General features: G+C 53.2%; 2 protein-coding genes across 2 annotated transcripts in view; one reads left to right on the top strand and one right to left on the bottom strand.

Moving 5' to 3' along the window:
* The window catches only part of TRIP10 (thyroid hormone receptor interactor 10), a 12,750-nt gene extending 10,615 nt beyond the window's left edge, over nt 1-2,135 (top strand). Inside the window, exons 12-15 of the mRNA XM_007954440.2 lie at nt 1,179-1,311; nt 1,534-1,670; nt 1,748-1,869; nt 1,987-2,135. Coding sequence (XP_007952631.1) covers nt 1,179-1,311; nt 1,534-1,670; nt 1,748-1,869; nt 1,987-2,135 — 541 coding nt within the window. The remainder of the gene's footprint in view (nt 1-1,178; nt 1,312-1,533; nt 1,671-1,747; nt 1,870-1,986) is intronic.
* A 932-nt stretch (nt 2,136-3,067) lies between these two features.
* SH2D3A (SH2 domain containing 3A) lies at nt 3,068-15,815 on the bottom strand. The gene is made up of 9 exons (XM_007954480.1): nt 15,747-15,815; nt 12,713-13,062; nt 12,104-12,180; nt 5,688-6,172; nt 5,459-5,574; nt 5,113-5,287; nt 4,911-5,022; nt 3,968-4,153; nt 3,068-3,228 (listed from the first exon to the last, which is right to left on the bottom strand). Exons 1-9 carry the CDS (start codon nt 15,813-15,815, stop codon nt 3,068-3,070), a joined length of 1,731 nt encoding a protein of 576 aa, XP_007952671.1.
* Nucleotides 15,816-16,102: the final 287 nt, after the last annotated feature.

Below are 16,102 nucleotides of genomic sequence, written 5' to 3'. Positions count from 1 at the left end.
GATCTTGCCCAACCTTCCTTCCAAGGAGTGGCTGGTGAGTTTGAACTGCCAGTCTTCTGGTTAGCAGTCAAGTGTCTTAGGCACTATGCCACCAGAGCTCCTAGTGATGGTAATACCTATTATTTATACAGTGCTTACTGTATACTGGGCACTACTCTCAACCCTTTACATGGATCTACTGGAATTTCCAGGTTTTCCTGAGATTCTGAGCAGAGCTGGAATTCTGTTTATAGCACTACGTTTCTAGTGCCTAAACCAGTGGCTGGAATGCAGTGGGTGTTCGATGTGTATATGAATGAATGAAGCATCGCTAAGACTACTAGGAGCATCAGTGGGTTGGGGCAGAATTCTCGGCTTCTGTGTGGGAACCCAGGTTCCGTTCCCGGCCAGTACACCTCGTGCACAGCCCTGACCCGTCTGTCCACGGAGGCTTGTGTGTTGCTAGGATGCGGATGAGGTTTCAGTGGAGCTTCCAGACTAAGAGTGACTAGGGAGAAAGGCCTGGCGGTTGACCTCTGAAATTCAGCCCATGAGAAGAAAGCCCTGTGGGTCACAATGGTCTGATCCCCAAGGGATCATGGGAATGGCACAGGAGGACCAGGCAGGTTTCATTCTGTGGTGCACGGGGCCGTCGACGGCAGCTACCACCACCACTGTGTACCAGGCACTGTTCTGGTCCTCAGAGCAACCACCCCATGAGGGGTGTGTATGTTGTGGTGGTGGTGTTGTAGTGAGGTCCAGTCAATTCTGACTCATAGCAACCCCGTAGTGTGGGGTAGAGCTGCCCACAGGGTTTCCAAGGCTGCAATCTTTATGGGAGCAGATCACCAAGTGTTTTCTCCTGCAGAGCCAACGGGTGGGTTCGGACCCCCCTTTCAGTTCGCAGCCAGGCGCTTAATCACTGTGCTACCTACCAGAGCTCCTTGGTGTGTGTGTTAGCCACACCAGTCAGCCCCATTTCTGAGACAAGCTCCCTGAGCCAAGGGTTCAGTAACTTCCCCCAGCTTACACAGCTAAGAAAAGCCCCAGGTGGGATTTGAAATCAGGCAGTCAAGTTTTAACATTGGGGCTCCTAGCCTCTGCACTTCCCCCTCGCCACTCGATAGATTGAACCCTAGCACCTATTTTTCACTTGCTTAATCACACGGGGCTCCTCTTTCTTGTCCATCTGGTCCTAGGGAAGCCCTGAAGAAAATGAAGGACGTGTATGAGAAGACACCCCAGATGGGGGACCCCGCCAGCCTGGAGCCCCGCATCTCGGAAACCCTGAGCAACATCGAACGGCTGAAGTTAGAAGTGCAGAAGTATGAGGTAAGGGTAGGCCCCTGGGGAGGGGCGGGAGCTGGCGGGCTGGGCTGAGTCATGCTGCTGGGTGTGTGTGGGGGGGGACAGGGAGGGCGCTAGGGGAGAGGGACACTCCAGCTGTTTCCCATCACCGCCTTGGGTGTGCACGAGTGACCTCAGCAAACCTCTGGTCCCCGAGTGGGCTGACCCCGGAGTCTGCCCTGACCTGATTGTGAGGCTCCACCCCAGGCTTGGCTGGCAGAAGCCGAGAGTCGGGTACTGAGCAACCGGGGGGACAGCCTGAGCCGCCACACCCGGCCCCCCGACCCCCCAACCAGCGCCCCACCAGATGACAGCAACAACAGCTCACAGGACAACAAGGAGAGGTGAGCCAAAGCCAGCTGCTGCTGGCCCCCCAGGGACCCTGGAGGCCTGGCCTCACCTCCCTTGTTCTCCCAACTAGCTCCGAAGGGCCCCCCTCGGAGGAGGGTCAGGACACCCCCATCTACACGGAGTTCGATGAGGACTTTGAAGAGGGACCTGCCTCCCCCATAGGTCACTGTGTGGCTATCTATCACTTTGAAGGTGAGGATGACTCCTGTGGGCTTGGGAGGGCATGCTGGTTGTTGGGAGGCTGTCTTGAGCTTGGTTCTGGTCAAATTTGCATAAAGCCCAATGGGCCCACCTCCACCCCCATGACAGGGTCCAGCGAGGGCACCATCTCCATGTCAGAGGGAGAAGACCTCAACCTCATGGAAGAGGACAAGGGCGATGGCTGGACCCGCGTCCGGAGGAAACAGGGCGGGGAGGGCTACGTGCCCACCTCCTACCTCCGCGTCACGCTCAACTGAGCCAGAGGCGGGAAGAGGGGGGCCGTCACCTGCTGCTTCTGGGCCACGGGGGGCCCCAGGACTTACGCACTTTATCTCTGCCCCCGTGGCTTCGGCTGAGACCTGTGTAACCTGCTGCCCCCCCACCCCCACCCCCAATGGACCCGCTGTGCCTTTCACCACCGGTGTACATACTCATGTGTCAAATCTTTTCTTCCTGCCACTCGGCTGGGACTGTTTTGTTTTATACATAAAGACAAATGATATAAATTTCTTGGAGTCTGGGTCTTATTATGGGATTGATATGGGGGCTGGGTCCCTCATCACTGTCCATACAGGCCACAGTGAGGAAGGTCTGGAGGCCGATGGGGGTCCACCAGGCTCCTTAGGCAAACCCTGCTGCCTTCTGGGAGCTGACATGAGAAGGGCATTGGTCTTTCTCCTGTCTGTGTACAGTGCAGCTTCCTGAAAACAGCATGGAGTGGCCAGTGTGCCAGGCAGTCTCTGCCTGTGACTTCACTGAAATGCTGAGCTTCCATCTCCAAAACAGACATGATCTCACTTTAATGTTGCAGGCAGGCACAGAGAGGGCAAGCCATCTATGGGAAGTCACACAGCATTTAAAGAGGCGTAGTCACATTTGAACTCTGACTTCAGATGCCACATCCCCTAGTTCTTACTCCAAAAGCCACGTGTCCATTGGTGGGCTCCTGGTGTCCTGGGTGTTCCCAGCCGTGACGGTATGTAGGTGGGGCATGAGGGTGTTCAGAGCTTCCAGTCACCTGGATCTCACCGTGTAGGGGAGGAGGCTGTTCTCTCTAGGATCTGTGTGGATATCGGGGCAGGATGGGCTCTTGCAAGGGTGGCTTCTCCTTATGTGAGGGGGTGGAACCCAATGCATGTGGCTGAGTGAGGGGCCTGGGGCCACTTCCTTGGTCTCCATCGCGGGGCTCTCAGTCGTCTGGCTCCAGGCGCTGTGACAGAGTGCTAAGGACACGATGGAACTTCTCCAGGCGCTGGGCCCTGGGCGCCGCTGCACCTCGGCTTCCCCAGAGCAGCCTCCGCAGGAAGCTGGTGGTCAGTGCCTCCCTCAGCTCAGGGTTCAGCCTGAATCCTGAGGGAAGGACCAGGTGGGCTGGCGGCCGGGCCTGGCACCAGCCTCACGCCTCTGCAACTGCCTTCCCTTGGGGACTTTGACCCACAGAGGCCCAGAGGGACTCTGCTCCAGGTGCAGGGGCAGAATGGGTGGGGTCAACGGGTTCCTGAATGTCAGTGGGGGAGGTGGGACTTACGGGCTGGTAGAGGCAGGCTGCCCCAGGAAAGTCTCTGGGGACCCCACCTGTCCTGATGTAGGGCAGCCCTGGCCACTCTGAGCCACCTCTCTGGTCAGGTGTGTGGGAAGTTGGAATATATTGGTAGGAATCACTGAAGGTGGGAATGCCCCACCTAAGGGACCCTGGAGGCAGGGCTGCCCCAGGATAGGAGCAAGATGTGGCTCTGAGCACAGTGGGGTGCTGTTTGCCTACTGGATCATTTTGTGGGGAGCTGAGCGTTTTTTGGGGTCTGGATGCTCCGTGGGCAGTCCGTCCCAAATGGGAGGGTAGGGCTCTGTGAGCCTGACTCTAGAGGAAGGGTTGCCCCTTTCCAGGTCGGGGTACAGTCTCTGTTAATACTGGTAAAAGTGGTGCGTGCTGATGTGGGAGACCCTATGGGGTGGGGCCGTTCCAATTTGGACTCTGAGAGGCGTGGCCGGACGCGCTGTCTCCAGGCCAGATTGGGTGGGGCACCGGGTTGAAGAAGTCTGGGTTCCTGGAGCCCGGGCCATCCCATGTCAGCGGGGAGGAGGTGCTCACCTCGCAGGCGCTGGGCCGCCACCTTGCGGAACTTGGGCGCGTCCCTGGCTATACGACGCGCCCCGCTCAGGGTGCGCAGAAGGCGCTCACAGCTCTCGTCTGGCTGCCCGGGCGGCTCCTCGCCCTCTAGCAGGCGCACGGCGGGCGCCACGTGTGGCAGCGCCACCTCGCCGGGCTCGCAGGGACCTATGGAGAGGGAGGCGCTGGGCTGGGGCCTGGGGTGGAGGGAGCGAAGCCTAAGACAGAATAGGGGGCGGGGCACAAAGCCAAGGAGGGCGTTAGGGCAGACGGAAAGGGCGGGGATTGAAAGGCAGACAGAGGGTGGAGCAGGACATAGGTACAGGGTGGGGCCTACAGCAGGGGGCGGAGCCTAGAATAGGCGTAAGTGCGGGGTCTGAGAAGAAGCAGGGGGCGGGGTTTGGGCAGAAGTAGAGGGTGGAATCTAGTACAGAGAGGCGGACCTGGGTTAAAGGCAGGTCCTAGGGCGGGGGGCGTAGTGGATAAAGGTTTTGGCTGATAACCAAAGGTCAGGGGTCAAACCCACCAGCTGCTCCGCGGAAGGAAGATGGGGCTACTACTTCCTTGAAGATTTACAGCCTCGGAAACCCAATGGGGGTCGCTATGAGTCGGAATCGTCTGGATGGCAGTGAGTCTGGGCTTTTGTGTTTTAGGGCAGAGGTTTGGTGCCTAGGATGGCAATAGGGGCGGGGCCTTGGGACAGGGGCAGGGTCATGACAAGCAGGAGTGGGGTTTGGACCGAAGTAGAGGGTGGAACTTAGTACCAGGAACCGGACCTGGGTCAAAGGCAGGTCCTGCGGCAGGGGGCGGAGCCTAGGACAGAACTATGGGCGGAGCCTAGATCCTAGGTTTGGGATTACTTTTGGGGACCCAATGGAATAAGTCCGGACGTACAAGCGACACCATGCCACGAAACCTCACTTACCCGCGCTATCGTCCAGCGCACGCATCAGCGGCTTCAGCTCCTGTTCGAAGGCCAGCGCCGCCTCTGTGTGGCTCCGTCGGAGCTGACGCCACGTGCGCTCCAACCGGGACACCTAGGAGCCGGCGCAGGATGAGACCTGTGCTGGCCTCCTCTCCCCCTTCACCTGCACCCGGCCGCCTCCTCGGCCCTGCCCCCCACGCACCTGGGGCATGAGCAGGGCGCCCATGACCGCGGCCAGCCCGGGCAGGTCCCCCGCCGCCCCTGGCCGCAGGGCCAGGGCCAGCTCCACCAGGCCCCTCAGCGCCGCCACGCGCTCCTCCAGCGGCCCCGCGCAGCCCAGCACGGCCAGCGCCCCGGCCAGCGACAACGCCTCGTGCCTGCGGAGGCGGAGGGCAAGGGTCTGGGGGCAGTTGGGGAGGTTTGTGATGCCGGGATGAGAGGGGATGGGAGGCGGCTATAGCCCTTCCCCCTCATCCCTGGGAGGCGATGAAGGGAGAGCGATTTGGAGACCCTCCCTCTCCCCGCAAGGTTCCAGACGGCCAGCTCACCTCTCCAGCAGTTCCAACCTCAAGCGATACCCGTGGGGAAGTGTCAGCAGCTCCAGGCCAGAAGCGACCCCCATGGCTTTCCTCTGAGCCCTAGTCACTCCCAGGAGGCCTGTGGCCTGGGGTGAGGGTAGTGAGAGAAGGGCAGGGAGTTCCGTGTGAGCAGAAAGAGTGTGGATGTGAGGTGCCATTGGGGCTGAAGTCCTCTCCCTGTCACCAGCAGGTGACTCACCTGGCAGTCTACCAAGAGTAGGTGGAGGGCCGTACTCTCAGGATGGTGCTCCAGGAACAGGCCCCGGAGGCTACACAGAACCTGAGATTCCAGGGGCCGGTTCTGGGGGCCCAGCAGGCAGGACGGGGTGTCCAGGGGGCAGAAAGAGACATCGACTTGGGGTCTCTGGAAAGTTCCGTCTTCCTCCTCCTCCTCCTCCTGGTCCTCCCACCATGGAGTCTCTGGCTCTGGGCAGGCTTGGCCAGGGGGTGCTCTCTGGGCACTGGGCACCCGGGGCACCAGCTCACAGTATGTTGGGGGGCGTCCAGAAGCCTCAGGCAGTGCCAGGGAAGGTGTCCGGGGGGGCTTGGTGGGCGCCTTGGCATGAAGCTGGCCTTCAGAGGCCCGGAGGCAGTGAGCAACAGCCCCCAGGGGAGCCTGGGTCTTCAGCAGCAAGGGGTCACTGCCTGTCCGAGGCAGGGCAGATGGGGGTATGGTCGAGGCTCCTGGGGGGGCATCCAAGCAGGGGTGATCAGGTACACGGAGAAGATAGGGTATAGGGGGAGGGGCTCATGGGCCTCCACCCTCCAGGTTCCCCCACTCGTTCAGCCCTTAACAGGGCATCCCCACGGTCTAAGTGCAACCTCGAACATCAACAACTTCACTGGTGTGACTAACTACACACTTACAAAGAGCTTGAAGGGGATTTACCTTTCTCTGACTCCTATGTGAATTCTGAAGGATACATTTTAAATCTGCATTCTTTGTTTTTGCCCTGCTGATTGAAGATAGCAAGCATTGATCGAACAAAGTGAAAATGAAAAATGTATTATTCAAAAATGTTATAGTCACCGTGGAAGTTTGTTTCAAAACGCTGAATATAGAAGTACCGTATGATTACCTAGCTCTGGTGGCATAGTGGATAAGGCATTTGACTGCTAACCAGAAGTTTGGCAGTTCAAACCCACCAGCTGCTCCATGGAAGGAAGATTGGGCAATCTATTTCAGGAAAGATTTACTGCCTCGGAAACCCAGGGGGAATTGCTATGAGTCAGAATCAACTCGATGGCAGTGAGGTGTTTTTTTTTTTTTTTTTTTAATATGACCCAGCAATCCCAACCTTAGGTACAGACCCAGAAGAAGTGAAGGCAGGAACACAAACAGAAACTTGCGCTCCAGTGCCCATGGCAGCACCGTTCATAACAGACAAAAGGTGGAAACAACCGAAACGTCCATCAGCAGATGAACAGATACGCACAGTGTGATCTACCCACACCGTGGAATACTCCTGAGCTGTGAAGAGAAGTCCTGATGCACGTGCCCCATGGAGAAACCTCGAGAACATCATGCTGAGCGAAATCAGTGAGCAGCTAAGGGACAGACAGTGTATGATCTCACTGATATGTAATTGATGGGAAATGAGCAAATATATGGAAACAAAAATTATTAGTGGTTACCAGGGGTGGTGTAGTGGTTAAGGCATTTGGCTGCTAACCAAAAGGTCAGTGGTTCGAACCCACTACCTGCTCCACAGAAGAAAGATGAGGCAATCTGCTTCCGAAAAGACTGACAGCCTTGGAAACCCAATGGGGGTTGCTGTGAGTCAGAATTGACTTGATGGCAGTGAGTAGGGGTGGAAGGGAGGTGGACCTGAGTAGCTTTTGCTTAGGGGCACTGAGTTTAGGGGGTTTGTTTGTTTGCTTTTTTTTTTTTTTCCTCATTTTTTAAAATTGTGATTTGGGTGCATGTACTGAGTTTACGTTCATGGTGGTGGGATCAGTTGGAAAAGTTGTGGGTCCACAACTTGAAGAAGGACATCAACATCACTGAATTGTACGTGTGGAAATTGGTGAGATGGTGTGTGTATTGTGATGTAAATGTTCACCACAGTAAACTAAAATAAATAATACAATGTGTTTTCAAGATTCACAAAACTTCGCAAGAACTAGCCCTGACTGCTTGAAGCCCAAGGGTCCTGTGGGCACAAACCTACACCAGAATTAGTCATCAGGAAAATTCAAATAAAATCCACAATGAGATACCACTTCTGACCCACAAGGGTAGCTATTACACAAAAGACAGGAAAATAGCAAGTGTCGGTGAGGATATGAAGAAGTCAGAAGCCTCATACACAGCTGGTGGGAACGTAAAATCGTACAGCTGCTGTGGAAAATCGTTTGATGGTTCCTCAAAAAATTAAACATAGAATTTCTGCATGACTCAGCAATTCCACTGTTAGGTACAGACCCCAGAGAACTGAAAGCAGGGTCTCCAGCAGAAACTTGCACAGAGAGGTTCACTGCAGCAGTATGCACTTAGCCAAGAAGTGGAAACAACCCAAGGGTCCATCAGCAGATGATGGAGAAACATAATGGGGTCCAGCCATACAAAGGACTATTACTGAACCATGAAAAAAATGAAGTTCTGATGCACATGGATGGACCTGGAGGACATTATGCGGAGTGAGGTAAGTTAGTCACCAAAGGCCAAATATTGTATGATTCTACCACTGTGAAGGAGTCTGGTGGTGTAGTGATTAAGGCATTTGGCTGCTAACCAAAAGGTCGGTGGTTCAAACCCACCAGCTGCTCTGCAGAAGAAAGATGAAGCACTTTGCTCCTGAAAAGATTTACAATCTTGGAAACCCAAGATTGTATGGGTTGCTATGAGTCAGAATCGAGTTGATAGCAGTGAGTTTCCACTACTATGAGGTATTTAAAAAAATAAATAAACCAAACTCACTGCCATCAAGTCAATGCCAAGTCATAGCAACTCCCATTGCGTTTCTGAGGTAGTAAATCTTTACAGAAGGAGATAGCCCCATCTTCCTTTCAAGAAGCAGGTGGTGGGTTTGAACCACCAACCTTCTGGTTAGCAGTCAAATGCCTTAGGCACTGTGCCACAAGAACTCCGTATGAAGACTGTGGAATAAGCATATTCATAGATACAGAAAGTAGAACAGAGGTTCCCAGAGGCTGGAGATGGGAGGAATGGGGAGTTGTTTAATGAATGCAGAGTTTCTGCTTGGGATGATAAAAAAAAATCTGGAAATGGCTAGTGGTCATGGCTACACACATTCTGAAGGTACTAACGCCACTGAATTGTACCCTCAAGAATGGTTAAGATGATAAATTTTAACTTAAAGTTTATTTACTGTAGAAGAGAGGGCCTGCTGATGTGCTTCCGTAAAGATGACAGCCGAGAAAACCCTGTGGGGCAGTTCTACCCCGTCACCCGTGCGGTCACCCTCAGGCCCAACCAACTGGACCATGACTGACAAGAACAGCGAAACACACATAATTTACTTATGGTGTCTTTGTAAATCTATGGCACGTTTGCTTTTGGGGTTATTAGAGCTTAAAAATGCACCAAGACTTTTGGGAGACTCTGTATTTGTTGTCGCTGTTATGTGCCATCGAGTCGGACCCGCCTCATAGCCTTGGGTTCGAGGCAGTATCACTATGGAAGTAGACTGCCCAACGTTCCTTCCAAGGACTGGCTGGTGGGTTTGAACTGCCAGCCTTCTGGTTAGCAGTCAAGTGCCTTAGGCACCATGCTACCAGAGTGTATTTAGCAGCACTTAAACAGACCCTGTTCCAGGGGCTCAGTGAATCTGGTGTGGTGCAGTGAATCACTAGGTATGGCTTTCCTAGCCATAGTTTTTATAACTCCCACCGGATTACTGGATAGGCCCATGCAAATAAGGTGTGTAGACTCTGATGTTGGGATTGGTTAGTTGTCACTCCGCCTGGCCTACAGTGAGCCTTCCTTTCTCTATGTGTGTGTGTGTGTGTGTCACTGCGATCAAGACAGAAGAGCTGGATGTGAAGTAAGGTGCATCCTCAGACCCAAGATCCCTGCACTGGACCTCCTTGGCAGAGATGTCCCATTAGAGAGAGACGCCCTGGCAAAGAGACACGGCCTGGCAGAGAGAGGGTCCCAGTGGAACCAAGAGGCAGGAGACAAAGCAGCGGGCTTACCTGGCCCACAGAGCGACAAAGCTGTGTGCTCCTGGGCAGGAGGCTCCCTGAGGAGTGGGCTGCACCTACGTGTACCTACTGGCAGAGCTAAAAGAGCTTGTAACACTTGCCCGAGCAGGACAGAGGCCAGTGTGAGAGACCAAGGGCCAGAGAGGCGTGTCTGAGGGCACAGCAGAGGGGAGACTGTCCTGATCGAAGAACTGTATCCTGAGCACGTTCCTGAACCTGAATTGTAGCCTCTTACTTCCCTAATAAACCCCATAATCGTGAGTATTGTCTGTGAGTTCTGTGTGGCCATTGCAATGAATTTTCAAACCCAGCAGAGAAGGGGTGAGTGCTGTGGGAGGGACGGCTCGTGTGGGTTAAAAAGGTGGGAGGGTGGTGGCACGTGGCACATCTGGCCTCTTAGGAATAAGCCTTGGGCTGTTGATGGTGACTGTTTTCCCCTCCTGCGACTGGGAGGAAGTCAGAAGATGCCACCTCCATTTCCTTTTTGCACCTGGTGATGTAATGGTTAAGGGTTGGCTGCAAACTGAAAGACTGGCTGTTAGAACCCATCCAGCAGCCCCATGGGAGAAACGCCTGGTGATCTGCTCCCATAAAGATAACAGCCTAGGAAGCCCTGTGGGGCAGTTCTACTCTGTCACATGGGCTCACCGAGTCAGAACTGACTTACTAACACCCAGTACCAACTAGAGGCGCGACACTGTCCCAAAGTTCCCAGCTCACTCTGAATAAGGGATCTCACGGTGGCCAAAATATCCCTCACAGTTTGAGTCCTGGGATCTCTCTTTCCTGTCAGTCCCACCACTTCAGCTCCACTCGCCTCCTTTGAGTTGAGTGTACCGTTCAAATGCGTTTCGGCCTCAGGGCCTTTGCATTACCTGTCCCTTCTACCTGGAACACTCTCAGCCCCAGTTATCCACATCTCTTGTTCCCTTACCTCCTTCAAATCTTTCTCATTGAGGTTAAGTGCTCAACTACTATCCGAAAGGTTAGCGTTTGGAACCGATCCCAGAAGGGCCTGGTGATCTGCTTCTAAAGGGTCACAGCTGTGAAAACCCTTTGGAGCTCGGTTATACTCAGCAACTAACAACAAGCATACATAAGGTCCCTAAGTGGCACAAATGGTTTGCATTCTACTGTTAACCTAAAGGTCAGCAGGTCAGATCTACCCAGTGGTACTCCAGAAGCGGAGGGGCCTGGCAATCTGCTTCTGTTAAGATTATAGCTAAGAAAATCCTATGGATTAGTCTTATGCTTTGGTGGCGTGATGCCTAAGGCATTTGACTGCTAACCAGAAGGTTGGCGGTTCAAACCTGCCTGCCACTCCGCGGAAGGAAGATTGAGCAATCTACTTCCATAAAGATTTACTGCCTCGGAAACTCAAAGGGGGTCACTATGAGTCAGAGTTGACTCACTGACACTGAGGTTTTTTTTTTTTTTTTTTTTTTGGTAAAACATGGGTCACCATAAGTCAGAATCAACTTGACAGCAACCACCACCACCAAAGCATATATAATCTTATTCCTAGTGTGTATGATCCGTCTTCCTCTGATAGGATGCTGGCTCAACTTGAACAGGGGTCTTTGTCTTTCTTGTTCATTGATGCGTCCCAGCACTTAGTTCGGTGCCTGGCACACGGGGGGCTCGTTTTGAATAGGGAGATGGATGGGTAGGAAAGGGGGAGCTTCCTCCTTGAAGCGTGGATGGTCAGGAACTCACGTTGAATGATGCAAGGTGTGTATCCCCTTGCAGTAAACAGCTTGGCCTTTGGTTGGGGTGGGGGGAAACTGAGAGCCGACCACAGCTGAGGCCAGTGAGTGGAGGCCATCAGACTAAGAGGAACCACCTTCAGCCTGATGCTAAGCCTCAGGAGGCCTGAGGTCATTTATTATGACCACGTGGTGAGGCCAATAAAGGCCTTGGAAGATGTAGGCTCAAAGGAGCTTCCTGGGTGGGGAGGCCAATTCTGCTCTTGGAAAGATAATTGCTTTCCTGGAGGCATGGAAGCTGTGTGTCCTGAGACCTCCCCTGGACCTCAGGCTCTGTGTTTGGATCCTTTTTATCTGCTAGGTTAAAGACAGTTCCTTCCTTAGAGTCTGTAAATGACTTCAGATGAGGAGCAGCCCGTCTGATAAAAAGATGACAAAATGGACTTTGCAACAGAGGGGACAGCAAGCAAAGGCCCCGACGCAGGGACAAATCTGGAAGGTCCCAGCCACAAAAGGAAGGCTGTGTGACTGGAGCTAGGTGACATGGCAGGATTAGTGCTTCGGAAGGTGAGCTGGGGCCTGAACGTGGAAGAGTTCTTGGAAGAATTGTAACGTGTCTTTAAGCCCTAACAAAGTCCTTGTGACAACTTTGCGATCACTAATGTCCCCATTTTCCAGAGGAAGTATTTGAGGCTGTGACAGGTTGTATCACCTGCCCGAGGTGACCCTGGGAGACCCTCACCTGGTCCAGAATGGTCTTCTCTTGACCACCCTGCATGCTCCAGACCTGCTGGCTGACTGTCGCTCCACTTCCTAGTCCTGGAGGCAGAGATAGAGGAGAACTGTAGCCCCAGTGGAAACAGGGAAGTCCCGCCATAGACCAGAAAACCCTGCATCCATTCATTCTAAACCAGAGGATCTCAACCAGGGTAATTCTGCTCCCCTGGGAACACTTGGCGATGTCTGGAGACATTTGTAGTTGTCACAACTGGGATGTGTGTGTTTGTTAGTGGCCATCTAGTACGTAGAGGCTAGTTATATTGCTAACCACCCTACACTGCACTAGATAGTCCCTCCTCATAGAGAATTATCCAGCCTCAAATACTGACAGGAATCCCTGGGCTGCGCAAACTATCAATGCGCTTGACTGCTAAATGAAAGTTTGGAAAGCCCACAGTGGTGCCTAGGAGAAAAGGCCTGGCAAACTACTTTAAAAAATTCATCCACTGCAAACCCTATGGAGCACACACATGAGGTCACCATGAGTCATAAGGGATTCAATGGTACTTGATTGGTTAAAAGTTGATGGTGCTTGGAAAACCCTGTAGTGGTGGGGTACTATTGCGAGTACCTGAAAGGCTCTCTTCGAGTTGGGCTGTCTATAAGGGTGTCCTCGCTAAAGCTGCGCCGCAGGGGCCCCTGCCGGGTCACAGGCCGGGAGGCTATGGCCCCTGAGGCCTGAGACAGTGGGCGCCGGCCAGTCACATAGCTGTGGACCAAGGCAGGCAGGCTGGGGAAGCGCTCCTCCTCCAGCTGAAAGAGAGCCGGGGGCCGACCTGGTCGGGGCCGCAGCGCCACACGGAGAACCTCGAAGTGCAGGGCCAAGCCTCGCCAGCGGCAGGTGAGCACGGGGTGGCCCCCTCGGGACCGGGAGGCACGTACCAGGAAGTCACCATCTTGCTGAAGAAGGGCCTCGGCCTTCTGGCATGGGGAACAGAGGACAGGGCGCTTAGGAATGGGCTCAGGCCAGCAGTGAGTGGTGACCCCCTACTCATTTAAGAACGTAAAGCCACCCCAGTTAAACTGCTGCGACAGAGATCAGGCCATTTACCCCCAAACCATGTCTCCTTTTCGCATAGGCACAAAACTGGACTACATTTCCCAGACTCCTTTGCAGTTAGTCATGTGATGAGGTTTGGCCAACGGGTTGGGAGCAGAAGAGCTGTAGGAAATGCTCTTAAGTGTTGACGAGGAGACACCAATGCCCTGGGGGATGGGGGAGCCACGAGATGGAAGGGACTTGGGTCTTGACTGATTGCTGAGGCAGAGCTTTGCAGCCTCACTTCCCAGGCTCCTGGAACTGTGACATGAACCAGCCATAAATATTTACTGTGTTTAGCTGGTGCTATTTTGGGAATTGCTTGGGCACTACAAATGGCTAATACTGCTCGGCTGCTAATGGAAACACAGGAGGTTCAAGTCCACCCAGAAATGCCTCAGAATAAAGGCTTGGTGATCAATTTTTGAAAATCAGCTACTCAAAACCCTACGAAGCACCCTACTACTCTGACACACACATTTACCAGGAGTCGGAACCAACTCAATGGGAACTGTTTTTTTTTTTTTGCTATGGCATTTGACCACTAACCAGAAGGCTGGCGGTTCAAATCCACCAGCCACTCCTTGGAAGGAAGGTTGGTCAATCTACTTCCATAGTGATACTGCCTTGGAAACCCAAGGAGGGGTTGCTATGAGTTGGGTCCGACTCGTCGGCAAATAACAACATGTAAAAGTAGCTTCAAGAAAATAGCTGGATCCTTCCAAACAGACTGTGGCCAAGACCCCTTCTTTATAAATACCTTAGAGCACTCTTAAGCCAGCAGTGGTGGCTGTATTGAAACAGAGACGGGGGGTCAGGACACCAGAGGGAGGCAAAGCAGAACTGGGGGCTGAATAATAAATGAACCTACACACCTACAGCTCTGACTATGTTCGACATTGCTGTAGTGTCCAACATATTAATGCCTTTAATCCTTGTATTGTACATTGAATTGTGTCCCCCAAAAAATATAGGCTTGGAATCCTAATTCCTATACCTGTGGATGTAATCTTATGTAATGTAATCACCTTCCATGTAACATAATGTAATGATCTTCCATAATGTAATGTAATCACTTTCCATAATGTAATCTAATGCAATGCAATCATTTTCCATAATGCAAATGAATGTAATATAATCTGTCAGTGGAGGTCATACCAGTGTAGCCTGGATCATATACGTAATCATGTCAGGAGGGAGATGTGGCCCTGCTGGCCACAGATGCCTGAGGTCCAGAGGGAGTGACAGGTGGGGACAAGGAGTGGATCTGGGGGCATTTGGCTCCCCTTTGATCTCCATCCCCTACACCATCCAACTAAAGTGACAATTTCAACATGACAGTGTACAGTGCAGTGAATTGCTGGGTATGGCCCTGCTAGCTGTGGTCTTTGTGACTCTCACCAGATGACTGGGTGGGACTGGGTGCAAGTGGGACGTGCTTCTAGCTCACCAAAGGGACTGGATAGCTTGCTAATAATGTAAAAGAGGTGCATGGCACCCTTGTGGCAGTGGCACCAAGCAAATGACGTATATGGAACTCCAAGATGGGGACTGGTCAGTTTTGCCATCCTGTTAGGCTTCAAAATGAGCTCCCCCCTCAAGAAGCAGAAAGGGGGACATCTTACTACCACTGAGAAAGAGGAGCGAGGAATGGAGATCCCTGTGCTGAACCTCCTTGACCCAGGCAGGAGACGGAGCTGCGACACTTTGCTGAGCCAGTGAGAGATGGTGAGAAACAGCAACAAAGAACTGCAGCAGAACCCAGAGACCCGGCAGCACAGCGGGCTTCAGAGCCCAGGCAGGGGGAAAGCTGAAGGGCAGGAGGCTTATCTGGGCAGAGGCTTGCTGGTGAAGTGGGGTGCGTCCAGGCACTTGTCGGCGGAGTTGGGCTCACTGACCATGGAGCAGGAAAACTGAGTGCCTTTGGGCAGGAGGCTTGTTGGTGGAGTGGAATGCCTCTGAACACTTTCCTCAGAGCTGAAAGAGCTTTTAACGCTTGCCGGAGCAGGGCAGAGGCCAGGTGGCCTTGGGGCTGAGAAGCCAAGGGCCAAAGAGAGGCGTGCCTGCAGGCACTGCTGAGAAGAGGCTGTCCTGACTGAAGAACTGTATCCTGAGTTGTTCCTGATTCTGAATTGTAACCTGTTACTTCCTTAACTAACCCCATAATCATGAATATTGTCTGTGAGTTCTGTGTGGCCATCACAACGAATTAGCAAACTCAGCAGAGAAGTGGAGAGTGCCGTGGGAGTTGGTGTCTGAATTGGTAAAGAGGTCGGAGGGTGGAGGCACGACCAACCTCTGCCTTATAGGAATCAGCCTTGGGCTGTTGCTTTTGATCCTTCTCCCCCCTAGTGAAGTGAAAGGAGGTCAGATGCCTCCTCCACGACATTTTTACAGAGTGATGGTGTCAAGCCAACCAAGCTTCAAGACAGTCCCCAGCCCCCTAGCCACTCCTTCCAACAGACCTTGGCCCTAAACCTCTGGCCTCAGACTCAGGAGTTGCCAGCATGTCAAGAGTTGGGGAGGGTCCTCAGAGATGGTACTGAGCCCCTGCAGGAAGTGGTACCTGGCGAGACAGGAGGCCGTGGTACCAGGGCTGGCTGGCAAGGTCCTCTTCATCCTGTGGCACCTGCATGGGGCTCTTGGGTGCAGATGGTGCCAGGGCTGAGCTCTCTATTCTAACAGGCCTCAATCTTCTGCGGCTGTAACATGGGAAGAGTGACTCTTAGCTTTCTGAGCACCTGCGTTAGCCTTTCCATGTTCCCCTCAGTGTTGGTCACTGCAGCCCATATCCTAGCAAACCTTGGAATACCCACCCACCCCACCCCCATTTGTCAGTTGGACCTACTGTGGTAGCTTACATGTTTCTATGACGCTAGAAGCTAGGCTTCTGGTATTTCAAATACCAGCAGGGTCACCCAA

The sequence above is a fragment of the Orycteropus afer genome, unplaced genomic scaffold (genome assembly GCF_000298275.1).
Source record: "Orycteropus afer afer isolate SDZICR_OR568_19922 unplaced genomic scaffold, OryAfe1.0 scaffold00461, whole genome shotgun sequence".
NCBI classification, from domain to species: domain Eukaryota; kingdom Metazoa; phylum Chordata; class Mammalia; order Tubulidentata; family Orycteropodidae; genus Orycteropus; species Orycteropus afer.
Note: the sequence above shows the minus strand (reverse complement) of the source record. Positions and strands in the feature narration are given on the sequence as shown.

Coding starts and splice junctions, on each gene's coding strand:
- SH2D3A (XM_007954480.1), bottom strand. CDS start 15,815: ATGCAGGTGCCACAGGATGAAGAGGACCTTGCCAGCCAGCCCTGGTAC. Junction 4,154..4,910: donor TGCGCTGGACGATAGCGCGG/GTAAGTGAGGTT, acceptor CCCTCTCCATAG/GTCCCTGCGAGCCCGGCGAG. Junction 3,229..3,967: donor GGCGGCCCAGCGCCTGCGAG/GTGAGCACCTCC, acceptor TCCTTCCCTCAG/GATTCAGGCTGAACCCTGAG.